The sequence below is a fragment of the Hirundo rustica genome, chromosome 15 (assembly GCF_015227805.2).
Source record: "Hirundo rustica isolate bHirRus1 chromosome 15, bHirRus1.pri.v3, whole genome shotgun sequence".
NCBI classification, from domain to species: Eukaryota; Metazoa; Chordata; class Aves; order Passeriformes; family Hirundinidae; genus Hirundo; species Hirundo rustica.
Genome location: NC_053464.1, coordinates 14,484,411 through 14,503,109, shown reverse-complemented (window position 1 = coordinate 14,503,109; position 18,699 = coordinate 14,484,411). Strand labels below are relative to the sequence as shown.

Genomic DNA, 18,699 nt, shown 5'->3' with positions numbered 1-18,699 from the left:
CTCACCCTGGCTCCTGGTGGCTCCTGGTGGCTTTCGGTGTGCGGTGGCTTTTGGTGCACAGCGTCTCCTGACGCATTCTGGCTCTCGGTGGCTCACGGTGGCTCTCGGTGCACGGTGGCTCTCGGTGTCTCGTGACACTCAGTGGCTCACGGTGGCTCTCGGTGGTGTCTTGCGGTGGCTCATGGTGGCTCTCGGTGGGTGGTGGCTCTCAGTGGTGACTCTCAGTGGTGGCTCTTGGCATCCTGCAGTGTCCTGCAGTGGCTCTCCATGTCCCAGAGTGTCCCTCAGTGTCTCTTGCTGTCCCTCGCTGTCCCTTGCTGTCCCTCAGTGTCTCTCAATATCCCATGGTATCCCGTTGTGTCTCTCAGTGTCCCTCACTGTCCCTCAGTGTCCCACAGTGTCCCTCGATGTCCCTTGATGTCCCTTGGTGTCTCTCAGCGTCCCTCACTGTCCCTCACTGTCCTTCAGTGTCCTTCACTGTCCCTCAGTGTCCCTCGATGTCTCTCAGTGCTTCTCAAGGCCTCTCACTTGTCCCTCGCTGTCCCTCGGTGCCCCTCAGTGTCTCGCACTTTCCCACAGTGTCCCTCACTCTCCCTCACTGTCCCTTGCTGTCCCTCAGTGTCTCTCCGTGTCCCTCGCTGTCCCTCGCTGTCCCTCATTGCCCCTCGCTGTCTCTCACTGTCCCTCACTCTCCCTCGCTGTCCCTCGCCATCCCTCGCTGTCCCTCGCTGTCCCTCGCTGTCTCTCACTGTCCTTCACTGTCCCTTGCTCTCCCTTGCTGTCCCTCACTGTCCCTCGCTGTCCCTCGCTCTCCCTCACTGTCCCTCGCTCTCCCTTGCTGTCCCTCACTGTCCCTCTCTGTCCCTCGCTCTCCCTCGCTGTCCCTCGCTGTCCCTCGCTGTCCCTCACTCTCCCTCACTGTCCCTCGCCGTCCCTCGCTGTCCCTTGCTGTCCCTCGCCGTCCCTCGCTGTCCCTCGCTGTCCCTCATTGTCCCTCTCTGTCCCTCGCTCTCCCTCGCTGTCCCTCGCTGTCCCTCGCTGTCTCTCACTGTCCCTCACTCTCCCTTGCTCTCCCTCACTGTCCCTTGCTGTCCCTCGCTGTCCCTCACTGTCCCTCGCTCTCCCTCGCTGTCCCTCGCTGTCCCTCGCTGTCCCTCACTGTCCCTCACTCTCCCTTGCTCTCCCTCACTGTCCCTTGCTGTCCCTCGCTGTCCCTCACTGTCCCTCGCTCTCCCTCGCTGTCCCTCATTGTCCCTCGCCGTCCCTCGCTGTCCCTCGCTCTCCCTCGCTGTCCCTCACTGTCCCTCGCTGTCCCGCAGTGTCCCTCACTGTCCCACAGTGTCTCTCACTGTCCCTCTCTGTCCCTCACTGTCCCTCACTGTCCCTCTCTGTCCCTCACTGTCCCTCACTGTCCCTCGCTGTCCCTCATTGCCCCTCGCTGTCCCTCACTCTCCCTCGCTGCCCCTCACTGTCCCCCGCTGTCCCTCACTCTCCCTTGCTGTCCCTCGCTGTCCCTCACAGTCCCTCACTGTCTCTCACTGTCCCTCGCCATCCCCCGCTGTCCCCCGCTGTCCCTCGCCGTCCCTGGGTGTCTCAGCGTGCCTGTGTCCCCGCAGGTCTCCGCCGGACGCCCAGCCGGCTGTCGGGGCTGAGCGCGGCCGGGGCGCTGCCCGGCTCCCGGCTCAGCTGCGAGCTGCAGGACTGTCCCTTCTGCGCCAGCCTCCTGGACGACCCCGACTTGGCCCTCAGCGACTCCGACAGCCACGGCGACTCCGACAGCAACGGCGTCTACGAGTTCACGCAGGACCTGCGCCACGGCGACCACCGGGACCAGCTGCAGCAGCAGCAGCAGCGGGGCAGGAGGAGGAGGAAGAAGAAGAAGGCCAAGGAGAGGAACAAGGTGACCAAGCTGTGGAAGGCATTCAGCGCCAAGCTCAAGAGGATCGTGGAGAGCAAATACTTCAACCGCGGGATCATGATCGCCATCCTCATCAACACCCTCAGCATGGGCATCGAGTACCACGAGCAGGTGAGGGGCGCCGGGCTCCGGGAGCGGTGGGTTGGGGTGACTCCAGAGGCTTCGGGATCGCCGATTTCAGTTTCCCGGATTACGTGCAGTGGTTTGAGCGCCTGCTGGAATGGTTCACCCTTTTTCTGCCGTGGGATAGGGTTAGGAGAAAGGCAAAGCAGGCTCAGAGCTTAGAAGGGTATAAAGACAGGCGTGAAGCGATGTCAGGAGGATTTTTTTCCTTGTTGGAAGCGGGGCTGAGGATGATCCCGTGAGCAGCAGGAGGAGCGTTTGGGGTGTGGGACACCGGGGTGTGCAGAGCTGCAATGTGTCTGCTCAGAGCCTGGCTGCTCGCTGGCGGGGAATTATTGATACAAAGCGGAATTTTTGTGGTGGAAATGCCTTTGGTCTGACGGTCGTGCTGGAGATAACCCAGGCAGAAATTTCCTCTTTGATCTGGGTCTTCAAATAAGGCTTAAACGATCAGGTGATGCTAAAAGCAACAAAGAAAAATAACTCGGGGTGTGTCCCCGAAGGCTCCAAACCCTTGGATGTGCTCTCACAGGGTGTGAGCAGGGCTTTGTTGAAGTGTTTGGAGGGAGGGAAGAGGGAATGGCGCCGTTCTTCCCAGAGCTGGGATGGCAGGAAGCGGTGCTGGAGCTGAGCACAGCCTGGGACTGGAGGGGCTGCGCCACGGGAGCAGCTCCACTTGGTCGCCCTGGAAAAGTTCTGTTCTCCTGGGCTTCCCTTTCTTGGAAAACTTGGGGATTTTCCACTGCTTTCTTGAGGCGCGCTCGGGAATTTCTCGTGTCAGCTCTGTGTCAGGTGCAGGGAGCGCATCCCAGCCAGGCCAGGATCTGTTTTCCTGGGATCAAAGGCATCCAGTGATTCTCCAAAAACCTTCCCTGCAGGGTCATGACCAGGTCAGGGTTATTTCTAAAGCTTCTCCTCCTCTCTTCCATGGTCTGTCCTTTTGGGAATGAGGAGCAAAGGCAGAACAATCCCCCCAAAGGCAGGACAAAAGGCTCTGCAGCTCCTTCTCCATCATTTCCCAGGATTAAGCACTGCTCAGGACCGTGACAAACCACCCTCTGGAGTGCCACTATTTCATTTTCTCTCCACTTCTGTGCTCTAACACCCACTATTTTAGGCTGAGACTTATTTAAAAAAAAAAAAAAAAAACAGAAACAAAAACCCAGGACTCAGCTAAAACAACCTCAGCCGTGCAATGACAAATCAGAATTACAGCAGAGTGTCCAAATCCGGCAGGGATTGAGCTGTCCCTGTCAGCTCCCTGTCGAATCGCGCTCCGCTGTTCCACAAGAAGTTCTAAAATTGGGGGGGGAAAAAAAACCACCTTGGCAGTGCCTTCTGAATAGGCCATTCATCCCTCATTTCTGCATGGATACTCTTCTGTCAGGCGGATACAGCTTTGTCAGCCCTCGGATGCTGCCGTGATGGGAGCCGGGGGAAAACCTGCGGCAGGCAGCAGGGAGAGAATCCAGGGATCACACGGAGTGTGTCCCCAATCAGTCCCGTGAAGGCGGACTGGGATAATTACAGCCTCGCTGCTAACAAAGGAGAGCTGTAGCTGGCTGGCTTTTATTGGACTCTACCTTGTAAAAGCTTGGCTCTGGGGCACCTCGAAGCCAGCGGCAATAAAGATTCCGAAGCTTTTTTGGCTGCGGAGCGTCGGATTCCTGCCAGCTCCGCTCGCAGGCGCTGCCCAATAAAAAGGGAGGAATTTGGAAGCGAAACCTGGAGAAGTTCTCCCGCGTGCCTGGGGCACGGGGGTGATGAGGTGCGCGGTGTCGGAGCCCAGGCTGGTGACACCGGGCCCGAGCCCTCTCGTCCCAGCGGCGTCCCGGGGGCTGAGGCACCGTCCAGATCCGAGAGGAAACGGCTCCCAGGCCTGGCAGGAGAACTGTGGGCCGAGCAGGGAGATTCGGGGCCGCCCTGGTGTGAGAATGGGCTGCGAGGCCCGGCCTGGGGCTGGTTGGTGTGGAGAGCAGGAGGAGGGGTCTGGGCAAAGCGTCCCAGAGCCCCGGCGCGGTGCTGGGGTGCAGGGGAGGGAGAGCGGATCCGCTTGGGATCAGGAGCCCAGCGGGAAAAACAGCGGGATGGCGGTTTTCTGGGTGCTGCCCGGAGCATTCCAGGTGGGAATTTCTGCTCCTCTCCAGGCGGTAACCAGCTGTGGGTGTTGTCTTCTCCATCCTCACAAATCCGGAGGCCATTCCCCACCTTTAAAGGATTTAGGAGCTGCTCTGTGGCTCTCCTCTGTTCTCCTTGCTCCCGCCGAGCTGTTCCATGTTAGTCCAAGAGCAGTTTTTAGGGAATCCAGGGAGGCCTGTGCTCTGCACCTGCAGCGTGGGAAGGGCTCTGCTGGGCCCCGAATCCCTGCAAAACACAAGCGCAGAATCCTGGAATGATCTGGAATTTTAAAGTCCGTCCAGTTCCAGCGTTTTGCCATGGGCAGGGACACCTTCCACTATCCCAGGCTGCTCCAAACCCCATCCAGCCTGGCCTTGGGCGCTTCCAGGGATGGGACATCCACAGCTTTTCTAGGAAAGCTCTCCCACCGACACTTCCCAGCTTTTATCCGGAGCGAATCAGCCTCAGCATCTCCTCTGCCCTTGACTTTGAGCACTTTCTTTAGGCCATGGTCTGCTGGTATCAAACTGCAAACAAACCAGAGCAGCAGCCCCAGGGGAGCCCATCCCGAACCCCACTGTCCGTGGGGAAATGCCTGATCCCTTTTATAAAATTTATTCACGCCTTCTTGTTTTTTGCGTTGTTGTGGGTTTTTTTTTTTTCCTCCAACTTCTCCATAGTCACCAGCGGCTTTGCAGAGAGACGGACACAGAAAATGGATTTGTGTTGGAGCCGAGCAGGGCCCTGTGTGCGCGGGGAGGGTGAGGGGCTCCGGCGGCGAGGGAAGGGCGATGGAGCAGCGCTGGCGCCGCTCCCATCCCCTCGCCCCGGGACGAGGCAGAGCTCTGCAGAGAAGTCTCACGGAGCCCTCTTGAGGCAGTGGAGCATCACTGTCCGGTTCCTATGGATGAGGGAATGCTGGGTGGGAAGTGCCAGGCTGGGGGCGAAACCCCCCGGGATTCCGGGACTTCTCTGTCTTTGGGATCACAGAACAGCCTGGAGTAGGGAGGGATTCACAGGGATCATCCAGCCCCGCACAGACACCCCAAAAATCCACCCTGGGCGTCCCTGGAGCGGTGTCCAAACCCTCCTGGAGCTCTGGCGGCCTCGGGGCCGTGCCCAGCACCCTTCTGGGGGAAAAACCCTTTCCCTAAAATCCAGCCTAACCCTCCTGTGAGACAACTGCATCCCATTCCCTGGATCCTGTCCCAGGGAGCAGAGACGGGGAGGAGCTGAGGTTGTGCTGCCACAGCCTCGGGTGCTGCCTCCGGACAAGGAGAGCCCTGTCCATATCCAAGGCTCCTCAGGGCTGTGTTTTTATGGGAATTCTGGTGAAATTCCCAGCAGTGTGCTCACGTGGCTAAGTAGCACCATCTTGGGTGGAGCCGTGGAATCATGGAATGGTTTGGGCTGGAAGGGATCTGAAACAGCATCATCACCATCACCATCATCACTCATTCACCCCCTGCCACGGCAGGGACCTTCCCCCATCCCAGGCTGCTCCAAACCCCGTCCAACCCGGCCCTGGACACTCCCAGGGATCCAGGGGCATCCACAGCTTCTCTGGGAATCTGTGCCAGGGCCTCACAGGGGAGAGTCTCTTCCTGACACCTTTCCCAAGCCTTTGTTCCAAACCGTGTCGCTCCCTCCAGGGGATCCCTGCCGGGCACAGCTCCTGGGGAAGGTGAGGGGACGCCGGAGCTGCTCTGCAGAGCTTTTCTCACGGCAGCACGGCCCGTGGGTGGCAGGAGATCCGGGCAGCTGCTGATGGGAAGCCTTTCCCTGGCATTCCAGGAGTCAGGAGCAGTCAGATCCCACCCGGCACATCCGCAGGGTTCGCAGCCAGCTCCACCTGGGACACGGCTGGGAATTCAGAGCTTCCAGGGCGCTGCTCAGCAGCAGCAGCACAGCTTGGCTTTCAAAGCCTCACTGCCTGCTGCGGAGTCCCTGCTGTATTTTTTTTTTTTTCCCCCTCCTGTGCTCTGTTTATTTATCAATTTATAGATTTAATAATTTATTAATGTATTGGTTTGATAAATTATTGATTTATTGGTTTATTGATGCATTGATCGGCCATCCCCGGTGCAAGGAGCGCTCCCGGGGATGAGGAGGAGAGCCAAGTCCCTGCTGTATTTTTTTTCCTCCCCCCCCTTCTTGTGCTCCATTTGTTTATTAATTTATCCATTTGTAGATTTAATAATTTATTAATTTATTGGTTTGATAATGTATTGATTTATTGATGTACTGATCTGCCCATTCCCGGTGCAAGGAGTGCTCCCGGGGTTGAGGAGGAGAGCCAAGTCCCTGCTGTATTTCCTCCCCCCCCCCTTGTGCTCCATTTATTTATTAATTTATCCATTTGTAGATTTAATAATTTATTAATTTATTGGTTTGACAATTTATTGGTTTATTGATGCATTGATCCGCCCCTCCCCGGCGCAAGGAGCGCTCCCGGGGATGAGGAGGAGAGCCAAGTCCCTGCTGTATTTCCCCCCCCCTTCTTGTGCTCCGTTTATTTATTAATGTATCAATTTATAGATTTAATAATTTATTGGTTTGATAATGTATTGATTTATTGGTCTATTGATGCATTGATCCGCCCTTCCCCGGCGCAAGGAGCGCTCCCGGGGCTGAGGAGGAGAGCCAAGCACGAAGAGGGAGGCGATCCTTGCATTAATCTCCCAGGCGGTTCCGGAACATTGGATGGGCTCTGCTCCGCGTTCATTGCGGCTGACAGCTCTCCAGAGGAGCTGAGGACCTGCCACGGCACTGCAGCACCGAGCAGGGCACCGGGCGCTCCGGAGGCAGAGCCCTTGGGACGGAGGGCCGGGACACCGGGAAAACCGATCCCTGCTTTGCCCCAGAGTCGGTGCCGCTGAGTGCTCCGAGGAGATAACTGCTGCTCCTCCAGCCCGCCCCGATTCCCAGCTCCGTGGTCATCCGGGAGAAGGGCAGAGCCCTTGGCTTGCCCAGGAGAGGCGCTGGCGTTATCCCTGCAGGGGGAAATGATCCACGCTCAGCTTCCCAGAAGAATTTTCTGAAGGAGCTGTTGATACTTGTAATGATCCCGCATAAAAGGCTCCATTTACATCAAATGGCGCTAGAAACGTTACTTTATATTCTCTCCTCAGCAGAGAGGTACAAATTACTATTTGTTCCAAGCTATTGCTGTTCAAAGAGCTTTTAATTGCTTTTCTGATCCCTCATCCATGGCGCGTGTTTCGTCGGGAGCAGCTGCCTTTGGAGCGGCTCGGAGCCGACCTTGAGGGGCACCCAGTGGTCCGTGGCTTGTCAGAGTGAGAGGAGCTCCGGTTTTGAGCAGAACGTTTTATTATTCTGGAGTTAAAAGTCGCTCTGTGTGATTGAAGGCAGCGCTCGCTCCGGCAGTGACGTCCTGTTTTTAGTGTTTGCCAATTTTGGCTTGAAAAATTGGTTTGGCATGGGAAGCTCAGCACTCACACGGAAAGCAAGAGCAGAATTTCTCAGCAGCGTTTGAAGCAAATTGCTGAAATTCCTTTTGAGTTGTGAGTCAATAAAACATTACCCTGAGCTGAGACTCGCGCTTTCAGCCGGCAAAACTTGTTCTCTCCTCCAGATTTTCGCGGGATCCAATTTTAAGGACTCACACACTGGCAGGATTTGAGGAAAACCGATTCCCCCCGGCCCAGCCTGCGATGTGAAAATTCAGCCCAGTGTGTTTGTGGTTGTTGTGTGAATGGCGTGGGACTCGTCCTGCCCTCAGGAGCGCTTTGGGGTTTGTGCTCGGGCTGTGCCGGATGCACTCCAAGCTCTCCCTTCCCTGCTCCTTCTCCGAGGTCCCAGCAGCGAGAGGACAGCTCTCCCCAGGCCTTGGGTGGGTCAGGGCAGAACACACCAGTGATGGAAATTCGGCTTTTTCCACAGCTTGTGGGTAACCTGAGTTCCGTCCCCGCCTCAGGGAAGGGCTTTTCCCTGAAAACTTTGGGAAGAAAGGGATGCTTTCCATCTTTTGTGCCCCAAGATGTTTTTTATGGCACATCCAGGCCCTTTTCTGTCAGGTCAGCACCAGGTTGGGGATCCCCACCCCTGATCAGAGCCAGCAGCAGCCCCCAGGTGGAGATTTCCACCTGGAAGGTGTCCTTCCCACCTCGGAGGGAATCCGGGATCAGGGGCAGGATAGCAGGAACCGGAGGCAGGGAAAATCCCCATGTCCTGGCTCGGTGCGGGATCCTTGTCACGGATAAACCACGTCCTCGCACACGGAGCCTCCTCTCTCCCCCTTTTCTCCAATTTAAGGGCTCCTCCCCTGCTCCGTTCTCCTTCTCTTGGTATATTTTTTTTTACTATATAAGGGAAAGAGATCCCAGGGATCCTTCCATTCCTGGGCCTCGGAGCAGGCAGGAGCAGCACCTCAGCAGGGCAGGGCTGAGGTCATAACTCCCCCCCAGCGCCGACACCCCCGGGCAGAGCCAGAGCAGCGGGGTCTGGATTCCTCTGGAAGTGCTCACTGGCCATGGGAATATCCCGAAATTCCCTGTGGAGCCGCAGGCACGTTTCCCACCGCCCGCAGCGCTTGCCTCCCCTCGTTTTTGCCATCGGTCGTTCTCCCTGGTGAGGGGTTGGGGTGTAAACCCCAGCCAGGCAGGTGACAGCGGCAGCTCTCCCTGCCGCCTGCAAGCCGGGGATGTGCTCAGCCCCAGGTGTGGATTTCTTTTCCCGCCTGGATCCATCCCCAGATCCCACTCGAACCCCAGGGGCGGCAGGGGGCCGGCAGCCGGGTTGTTTGAGCTTCAGCTGGCAGGTGAAATAAACCCAGCGGGATCCAGCGCCCAGAGGGAGAGCAGAGCGCTCCTGGCAGCTGCATTCCCTCGGGAATGTGTGCAAATCCCAGCCTGGTGCTGGGACAGGGGCTCGGATGTGCTCCAGGCAGGGCAGGGTTGGCGCCGTGCGGCCGCTTTGTGCGGAGGGACGCGGGGGTGACGCGGATTCCACGGCCACACAGAGGGGGTTTGTTGAGTTCTGCTGCCGGCCAGATCCGTGCTCTTCATCTGGGGCTGGGGTTTGGGAGATGTATTCGTTTGGAAAGACAGGTGTGTGCCAGGGAAAAGCTGGAGCTTCCCTTGGGATGGAGAATGTAAACCCCCACCCTCCGAATTATTGTAATTTGGAAATTAAGGGGTTTTCAGGCAAAGATATGGGAATAGGAGTAACAGCTCTCTACCAGGAATATTAAAAATACAGTGGTACAAAAAAAGCAAATTAACAAAAAGGAAACACTGACAGAGTCAGGACAGGACCTGACCCCTGTTGGTCAGGGTGTCGGTCACAGCCCAGTCCAGTCCTCCTGCAGGGCCAGACGTGGTTCTGGTGGAGCAGAGATGATCCTGTAGAAGCTCCAGTGGTGCTGAGATGGGTCCGGTGCTCCTCTGGCAATCCAGTGCACACAGCCTGTGCTGCTGCTCCCAATGCCAGGTGTGATCCAGGTGGGAATGCCGGGCTCCTCCCCTGGGTGCAGCATCTCCCAATGGATGATGGAATTGTCTCAGCCCTGCAGTGAGCCTGGATGGGCCAGGAACAGCAGAGATCCCTGCAGGGAGGAGGGGTCCTGGAAGGGAAAAAGAACAGCGACACACCTGGATTAACAGAAGATAAACCCCTGAGTTATGAGGGATGGGTCCTGGAAGAGATAAAGAACAGTGGCACACCTGGTTTTACAGAAGATAAACCCCAGAGTTATGAGGGATGGGTCCTAGAAGGATAAAGAACTGTGTCCCACATGGTTTAACAGAGGATATTCCCTAGAGTTATTAGGGATAGGTCCTGGAAGGGATAAAGAACAGCGACACAGGTGGTTTAACAGAAGATAAACCCCAGAGTTATGAGGGATGGGTCCTGGAAGGGATAAGGTTTTAACCTGGTTTTAACAGCTGGCCCATTAACAGAAGATCCCCCAGGAGTTACGAGGGATGGGTCCTGGAAGGGATAACACAGCTGGTTTAACAGAAGATAAACCCCAGAGTTATGAAGGATAGGTCCTGGAAGAGATAAAGAAAACACCTCCCTACCCGGTTTCAAGAGCTGGGAGCAGAATACCCCTTGCATTGCGACCCAAGTCAGGAGGGCAGCAAATCCGTGGGGTGGCTTTGAGCAGGGGAGCAAATCCGTGCACCACGGGCAGCCCCTCGGTGACAAAGTCTGGGAACAGCTGTGGGGTGACAGATGTGATCAGGGACCCCAGAGGTGTCACTGTGCCCCAGCCAGCTCCCTCCAGCAGCACGTGGCGGCAGCTCCCACCCTCCAGGAACAGCAGGGACAAAAGCAGGGAGAGCAGAGGATGGAATTGTGAAAGGCTGAGGCAGGAGAGCTCCGGCACCCTGGGAAGCAGGGAGAGGTTTGGATCGACACAATCGATTTGGAGGGGTGGAATTGCTGGTGTGGCAGGAACACCATCAGCGGAGGATGTTCCTGCATCCATCTTTTGTTTCCTGGGATTTTTTTTTTCGCTCCCTGAGACAGGGATTGCAACGTGCTCGGTGCCAGCCTGATGTGTCAGGAGGGATTTTAGGAAATATTTCCTCACTGGGAAGGTGGTTGAAAACCGGAAGGGGCTGCCCAGGGCAGTGGTGGGGTCACCATCCTTGGAAATTTTGGAAAAATCAGTGGATGTGGCACTTCCTGGGGTGGGCTGGCGGTGTTTGGATGACCTTGGGAAGCTTTTCTGATTTTTAGTGACTTTGAGTTATTGTGAGTAACGATAAAATTGGGAATGGGAGCAGAGCCTTGCACCTCTAAAGCAGATTCCACTGAGAAAAACGTTGTGAAGGCACGGAAAGACCAGCCAGGTGTGGATTAAAGACGCTCAGGTCCCCTGGGCACCCAAACCGCTCCCTTCCCCAACCCACCCTGGATTTTCCTCAGGTTTTTTAACCAGGATTCTCCACCCAGGACAGCGAGAGCTCCCAGAATTATGAATGAAAGCTGCAAATGCCACCTTGAAAGCTCCTCCTGTGTTCCAGGATGGGGATGCTTCTTTAGGAGCGGGGCGGGGAACTGATGTGAGAGGAGCGAGACTCTTGGAAATGAGGGAGGTTTGGCATCCCCGCTCGCATTCTTTTCGAGCTCTATTTTTGTTTGCAGCCCTAAAGACAGCCTGACTCCCAATTTGGGAAAAACGCTGCGCACAGCCCTCGGAGCATCAGTGGCAAAGCTTTCTCGGAGCAGGGAGGATGGGCCAGGAGACCACTTTCCCAGGAGTTTTCTCTCCTGGCTGTTCCCTGTGCAGATTAATATATCCTCTCTCCCTGTCCTTGTCTTCTCCTTGTCCCAGGCGCAGAAAAAATCTGAAAGTTGCTGCGACTGTAGCAAAAAAAAAAAAAAAAGAGAGAGAGAAAGCAACATCCAAAAAAAAAAAAAAAAAAAAAAAAAAAAGTTAATTTTATATACTCCGGAGGGAATTGGCTTTGCTGCAGACAGATGGATCCTGTAATTCCCTGTCTCTCGACATGACTATACATGGATTGGTCCCAGTTCCTCGGGATTGGGGTGGGATGGGAGGCCGGAGGGTGCTGGCAGCTCCCAGAACTGCACCTGGAGCAGCGCTGGGATCGGGAGCACGAATCCCTGGCTCTCTGCCCCCCCCAGGCACATCGGGCAGGAATTTCCCAGCCCTGAGCCGCCTCACATCCCATCAATAAACGGGAATAAATCAAACCACGGGGAGAGAGCGGGATATGGGGGAGAAATCAGAATTTTCCTTTCATTCCTGAAGCGCTCGTGGGAGGGGGGGGGTGTGCAAAACACCCACCCTGAGGGCATCGTTTGTGCCGGCCGCTGCTGCTGCGAGGACAAAGAGCCGGAATCCGTTTGTGGAAATGATTTTGAGGCCGAGGACGGCGAGAGCAGCGTGGGTTGCCGGGCAATTATCTCCTCGGCAGTGACCTCTGTGCGCTGCAGAGCCCTCCCCGGGGCTGAGGGCTCCGGGAGCCGCCGGGAGGAGGGAGCAGCACCGGGGATGCTGTGCCAGAGGCAGGGGAGCGCCAGAAATCCCAGCTTGTGCCTCTGGAAGCGCCCAGAGCCGCAGGTGACGAGGGGAGCCACTCACAACCCGCCCCAAAAACCACCTCGGAATGATAGCCAAAGCACGCTCCCCCTGCCTCTGCTCCCCATTCCCGGCTGGAATGATGGGGCGGGCTCCATCCCTCCCTTCGCCCTGCCGGGCTCCCAGCACACACGGACACCCCCAGAGCAGCAGGAATCTCTCCCTGCCTGCGGTGGGGCGAGTTTGGCGGCCGGGGGATGTTCCTCAGCTCCCTCCTTTCCCAAGAACAGCTTTTTCCCTGCTCCCGGGGCTGAGCTGAGCCTGGAGAGGGTGATGGACAGGCAGGCTGAGACTCCCAGACAGGTAATGAGGGGAGCAAAGCGTGCCGTGGATGTTTCCATGTTCCCCCACCCGACTAGCACAAGTCCTTTTGTGTTTCAGAAATTACTTTAAAGCCGTGGATTTCCTCCCACTCCTTTTTTTTTTTCTTTCCTCCTTGCTCGTCAGGCTGTAACAGCACGGGGTTTTCATCCACGTTTGATTTTTTTTTTTTTTTTTTTTCTTTACCCCTGACGGGAAACCTGAGCGCTGGATTTATGGCTGCAGCTGTCACTCCTCTGCAAACAGGCAGGGAGATGAAGGTTAACAAGTTTGGGCTTGGGGGGGGAAAAGCTTGTGAAACAGCCCTGCAGCAGGCTTTGGTGCCATCACACCCGCCTGGAGAGCAGCTCTGCTCCCAGGTTCTCCGGCCCAGGGTTATCCATCATCGACTGCAGCGAGTTCTTTTCTAATTGTGCACCTTCGTTGGAAACCCTCGAAACCCCGGATCCGATTCTCTTCCCTTGTTCAATCCAGAGGGCAAACGCAGGCTGGGGAGCCCGGGGGACGCTCAGATAAGCTCAGAATGGCAGCGGGCAGGTTTGCTGCAGGCACGGGTTCAAACCCCGGGGGTGAGCGCTCTCCAGGAGGCAGAGGACGCTCCAGAAGGATTCTGGCGTGTTCTCCAGACGTCCCAAACCCTGTGGATGGAGGCAGGGATGCTCTGCCTGTCCCCCGGGCTGCCCGGTGTCCCCTGGTGCATCCTCACTCCTCCTGTGGCTGAAGTGTGAAGCCCTGGATGGGTGATCTTAAGAGAGGTTTGTTGAAATTAGACAAAATCGCTTCTGACTTTGGTTTGAACGAGGAAATTTGGCCCGGGAAGCCTCAAATCTGCTGGGAAGTGTTGTGCTCGGAGCAGGAGGGCTCGTTGGAACGCGTGGCTGCGTGTCCTCAGGGTCACTGCCCTCTGGTTCGGGCTCTGCGTGGCTCAGGGGAGTGGTGTCAGCAGGATGGGAAGTTTTGGCCGTGTCCCTGGACTTTTCCGTGCCTCAGTCAGCCTGGAGAAGAGGAGGCTGAGGGGACATTCCTCAGGATCTGCAGCTCCTGGGACCAGGGAATGGCTGGAGCTGTGCCAGGACACAGGATTAGGTTGGTTTTTAGGAAAATGTTCTTCCCCCAGCGGGTGCTGAGCACTGCTCAGCCTCTGCAGGGAATGGGCACGGCCCGAGGCTGCCAGAGCTCCAGGAATGTTCGGATAACACCACTCCAGGGATGCCCAGGGTGGGATTGTTGGGGTGTCTGTGCAGGGCTGGGTGTTCCCTTTCCAGTCTGTGGTTCCATAATTCCATGAGCGGAGCCGGTCTGGGACCCTGCTCCTCAGCAGGTCCCCAGTTCCCTCCTCACTCCTCTCTCCCAGCCTTTCCCGCTCTCCCACATTTCTGCCGTGCCCCAAAGGGTGTTTTTAGCATCTCCGCGGAAAACACTTGGGGGTTGTGGAGGGCAGGGGCTGGATTTGAGAAGGAACTCGGGGAACGTTTCGGTGGGATCCGGGCAGGAGTCGGTGCAACCAGAAAAGCTGGGAGGGGAGGCAGTGGAAGCTCCGGAAAGGCAGAGGTGCAGGAGTCTCCTGCCATGTGAGCCACGTGAGGCCTTCGTGACAACGCAAACTTCATCTGGAGACGGTTTTGGAGGGAGGCAGACTCACCTCTGCCTCTCCCACAGAGATCTGGGCCAACTCCTCACCTGGGAGGGAACCGCAAAGCTGCTCTTTGATGCGCCAGCTCCTCCCGCACCTCGTTAACACATCTGTCTCTCGGCGTGACCTCCTCTTAAAAGGTTTAAACGCCGACAGATTAATTTGCTTTTGATGTCGGGGCTAATGAAGCGCTGAGCCTCCTCTGCCTCGTTTTCCAGCCGGCGGATTGAGGCTCGGGAGCAGGATGGGAGGTGGGAAAGGTTAATCCAGGGTTGGCAGCCACGAGCCGAGGATTCTTCCCCGGCTCCGCGCAGCCACCCGAGGCAACTCCCGGCTGCGGCTGAGCTCCGGTAAAAGCCGTCGTCAGGGCAGGGAAGGAGGAAATTCCGCGCTGCGCTCATCTGTGCGGAGGTCAGGGCGCTTCGGCAGCCCGCGGTCACCAAGGCGATGACAACTCATCGCCATGGAAACTCTCGCCACCTCCTCCAGCCCGGCTTTCAGCGAGCGACGGCTTCGCGCCCGCGCTGGACGCCGCCACTGAAATAATCCGGCAGCGTTCAGCCTGCCGTGGGAGCCCACCAGGAGGATTTCCACGTGGGCAGGAGGGTTTGGGAGCTCGTTCTCGGGGGCTCGGTGTCCGCGCAGGGTCGGAGGTGGAGCTTTAGGAGTTTATTAAAGCCACCAGGCAGGAGCTGCAGTCTGAATTCTCCCGCTCCTGCTCTCCAGTTCATCCTGGTGTTGTCTGTTCCATCCCTGCCTGGCGCGGGGTTGGATCGGTTTGGCTTTGTCCTGTGGTGCCTTGGGAGGGCTGAGCTGGAACAGAGACTGGACAGGGCTGGAGAATACAATAAGTATTTATTAAAAGGCGTTTAAGGGTACACCTTGGGCAGGACAAGAGCCTGGGCAGGGCTGCACCCAAGCTGGACCCAAAATGGAAACAAAATGGACACAAAATGGTCACAAAATGGACAAAAAAATGGTCACAAAATGGACAAATGGTCACGAGGTCTCACACTTTGATCAGTTTTGGTCCATTTGCACATTTTGGGGTTGAATTGTCCCATTCCAGCTCCAGGCTGTGAGCTCCCATCCTTCTCGTTCCTCCCTCCAGCCACCCTTGTTTGTGCTTTGGGGCTGACAGTTGTCCTTGGTGTGCATCAGGAGCAGGATTTGTTTTGTGTCGCTGCTGTGTGCAGAGAGCTGAGTGACCCCGAGTGTGAGCTCAGAGCTGCGCCTGGGCAGTGCAGAACATGGAATACAGGAAAGATAAAACTTCAGGCATCTTCAGCTGGGAGCAGGAGGTGGATCCAGGCCCTGGAGCATCTCTGGTTCTGTGTCTGCTCCTCGGGGCTCTTCCTGTGGGAGCTGCTTCACCTCTGCCACTCAGAGCCACGGCATGGCTGGGAAAAAAAAAAAAAAAAAAAAAAACAGGGAAAAAAACCACCTTGATCAAGGCACTGAAGAGAGAAAATTGCAAATGAAATAATCCCGGAAAGGTTTGGGTTGGAAGGGACCTTGAAAGGGATCCATGGGCAGGGAGCTTCCCCCATCCCACTGCTCCAAGCCCTGTCCAGCCTGGCCTTGGACACTCCCAGGGATGGGGAATCCCGTGAAATCCGTGTTTGTTTGGTTTGGCAGGGGGTTGGCAGAGCCTGGGAATCTCGGGGGTGATTGGAGAGCCGCTGTTTATTGCTGCCGTAATTAGCGGCGGGTAATTAGCGTTCATTAACAGCCCCCTTTGCCCAGCTCACCAAGGCTGAACTAACGACCCCCAGAGCCGAACTCATCCCCTCCTGCCCGGGGAGAGCCTCAGGTGCTCACCGACCTCAGAGCAGCAGCGAATGGCAATAATTTTAATTAGTGCTGCCGTTATTAGGCCTAATCCCGCTGAATTTAATTATTTTAGCAGCGATTTTTTTTATGCCACTCTATCAAATTAGAACCGCTGGGTTTGGGTTGTTTTTTTTCCTCCATCGTTTTGTTCCCATAACAATAAAGCCAGGCTGAAATCCAGGGCATGCTTGGGGGTGAGGCATCGCTCCTGCAAAAGGAATGAGAGAAATCCCATGGGAAGTCACCTCCTCAGTCTGCAGTCCTGCTTTCCAGACCTTTTTTCTTTGTTTTGTTCCTCTCCCAAATTTAGGAATAACTATGGCAAGAGAAGCCAAGCGCAAAGGCAGCTCAGCGATTTCTGTGGATATTGGTGGTGGTTTCATGGAGTTTCGTTTCATTGGAAGTTTGGGGTTTTTTTGCCAAGGGGGTGAAAATGTGGGAGCACTGGGCCATCTCCAGACCCTGCAATTCCGCCAGGTGCAAATCCTGTGCCTGGACAGAATTACGGGATGCAAACAGGTGACGAGGAGCAGGACTCGCTGAGCTCTCCTGCTGCTTTTTGCTCCCACTTGGAAATTCCAGGCTTTCACTCAGTGCAGTGTCCAGGTGATCCTGCTGTGCTGAAGGGCAGCTCTGCCCTGGAATTCCTTCCTGACTTCTGGTGTCCTTCCCTGTGCCCTGGAATTCCTTCCTGACCACTGATATCCTTCCCTCCAATTTGGAATTCCTTCCTGACCTCTGGTGTCCTTCCCTCCACCCTGGAATTCCTTCCTGACCTTGTTGTCCTTCCTTCCACCCTGGAATTCCTTCCCCACCTCCAGTGTCCTTCCCTCCACCCTGGAATTCCTTCCTGACCTTGGTGTCCTTCCCTCCACCTTGAAATTCCTTCCCCACCTCCGGTGTCCTTCCCTGTGCTTCAGAATCCTGACCTCTGGTGTCCTTTCCTCCACTTTGGAACCCTTTTCCAACCTCTGGTGTCCTTCCCTCCACCCTGGAATTCCTTCCCTCCACCCTGGAATTCCTTCCCGACCTCCGGTGTCCCTCCTGCCTGAGCAGATCCATCCGCTCTCGTCTCGGGGAGCAGGAGGGATGTCGGTGCTCGCTGCTGCTGTTGTTATTTTTCTGTTCCTCCAAAGGTCTGCAGCTTCTCCCGGGGGCCATGGAGAGCTCTGCTCCCTGGTGGAGCTGTGCCAGGGGAGGATGAGGTTGGATTTTCGGGAAAAGTTCTTCCTTAGAAGGCGTCAGGCATGACCCCAGAGCGCTTGGACAACGCTCCCAGCGATGCCCAGGCTGGGATTTTTGCGGTGTCTGAGCAGGGCAGGAGCTGAGCTCCGACCCTCCGTGTCCCTCACAGCTGGGGGCATTCCGAGATTCCGGAATTCCCGAGTTAAACGGAGCAGGAGCTCCGGGGAGGGGCTCGTTCCGGCCGGCCGCTGGCAAACACAGCCCCTGCTCTTTGTGCCTTTTTGTCATTTCGCTCTCCCTTTGTGATCCCGGTGGATGAGCTTTAATCGCTGCTTTGGTCTGGTGCTGCTGGCTGAAAGGAGGGATCAATAATTCACCGGGAAGAGCGGCAGGGAGCTCCGAGGTTCCCATCTGCTTCCTTGGCTGAGGGCTGGAGCACCCTGGGCTCTCACAGATTTGTGTTTTCCGGGACAAAAAAGAAGCTCGGGATGATTTCTGGGCTTGCTTGGGGTTTGCTGGAGGGGAGGGGAGGTGGATTTTCCCCTGGGTTTGTTCTCCCGGCTCCGTGTTTGGTCTGAGCACGGAGGAGCTGCGGCCTGGGTTCCAGATGTGGGGTTGGAGGTGATCATCTCCGTGCTGTTAATCCTTGGAACCTTCGGCGGTTTGGGAGCGTTTCCCTCTCTGGGAAGCTGCATCAAACCTGGGGCTGGGCCAAGCACGGGCCAGTCTTGGGAGATAAAAGGGCTGGAGGTTCCTCCAGCTGTGCTGCCCCTGAACTCCATCAGCCTGTGGAAAACGGGAGTTATCCACCCTAGGAATGACTTGGATCCTAAGATCCCAAGGGATCTTTTTGCTCCAGTGTCACAAAAATCACAATAAACAGAGCTCAGCTCAGCTCTAAGGCAGGGTCAAGTGTTTCCACGTCAGGTTGCTCAGAGGTTTTCTGGCTTCGAGCAGGTGAACAGCCCTGGTTTATTGGGATTAACTGGAATTGGGAATATTCAGCCTGGAGAAGAGGATCTGAGGTGACTGAATTGTGGCCTTTCAGTGCCTAAAGGGAATCTGCAAAAAGATAGAGAGAGATTTTTCTACAAGGGCCTGGAATGCCAGGACGGGGAGAATGGCTTCAAACCGACAAGAGGGCAGGGATGGACGGAATATTGGGAAGGAATTCCTCCCTGGGAGGGTTGGGAAGCACAGGGTGCCCGGAGAAGCTGTGGCTGCCCCTGGATGATCCCTGGCAGTGTCCCAGGCCAGGCTGGGCAGGGCTTGGAGCACCCTGGGATGGTGGAAGGTGTTCCTGCCACGGCCGGGGTGGAACGGGATGGGCTCTGAGCTCCTGAGATTCAGCTTCCCAAAGGGAAACCCGTAAAGAGACCCACCCCCGGCTTTCCCCCCAACATTTCCATTCCCTCCTTCCATTCCAACACCCTTGAACCTTTTCCAGGCCTCTCCCAATCGCGTCCCGTCTCTCCACGTCCCTCTTGGGCG

General features: G+C 56.4%; 1 protein-coding gene across 1 annotated transcript in view; it reads left to right on the top strand.

Moving 5' to 3' along the window:
- The window catches only part of CACNA1H (calcium voltage-gated channel subunit alpha1 H), a 110,568-nt gene that overhangs the window by 29,208 nt on the left and 62,661 nt on the right, over positions 1-18,699 (top strand). The window contains 1 exon segment of the mRNA XM_040078798.2: positions 1,617-2,029. Within this exon segment, the coding sequence (XP_039934732.1) occupies positions 1,617-2,029 (413 nt within the window).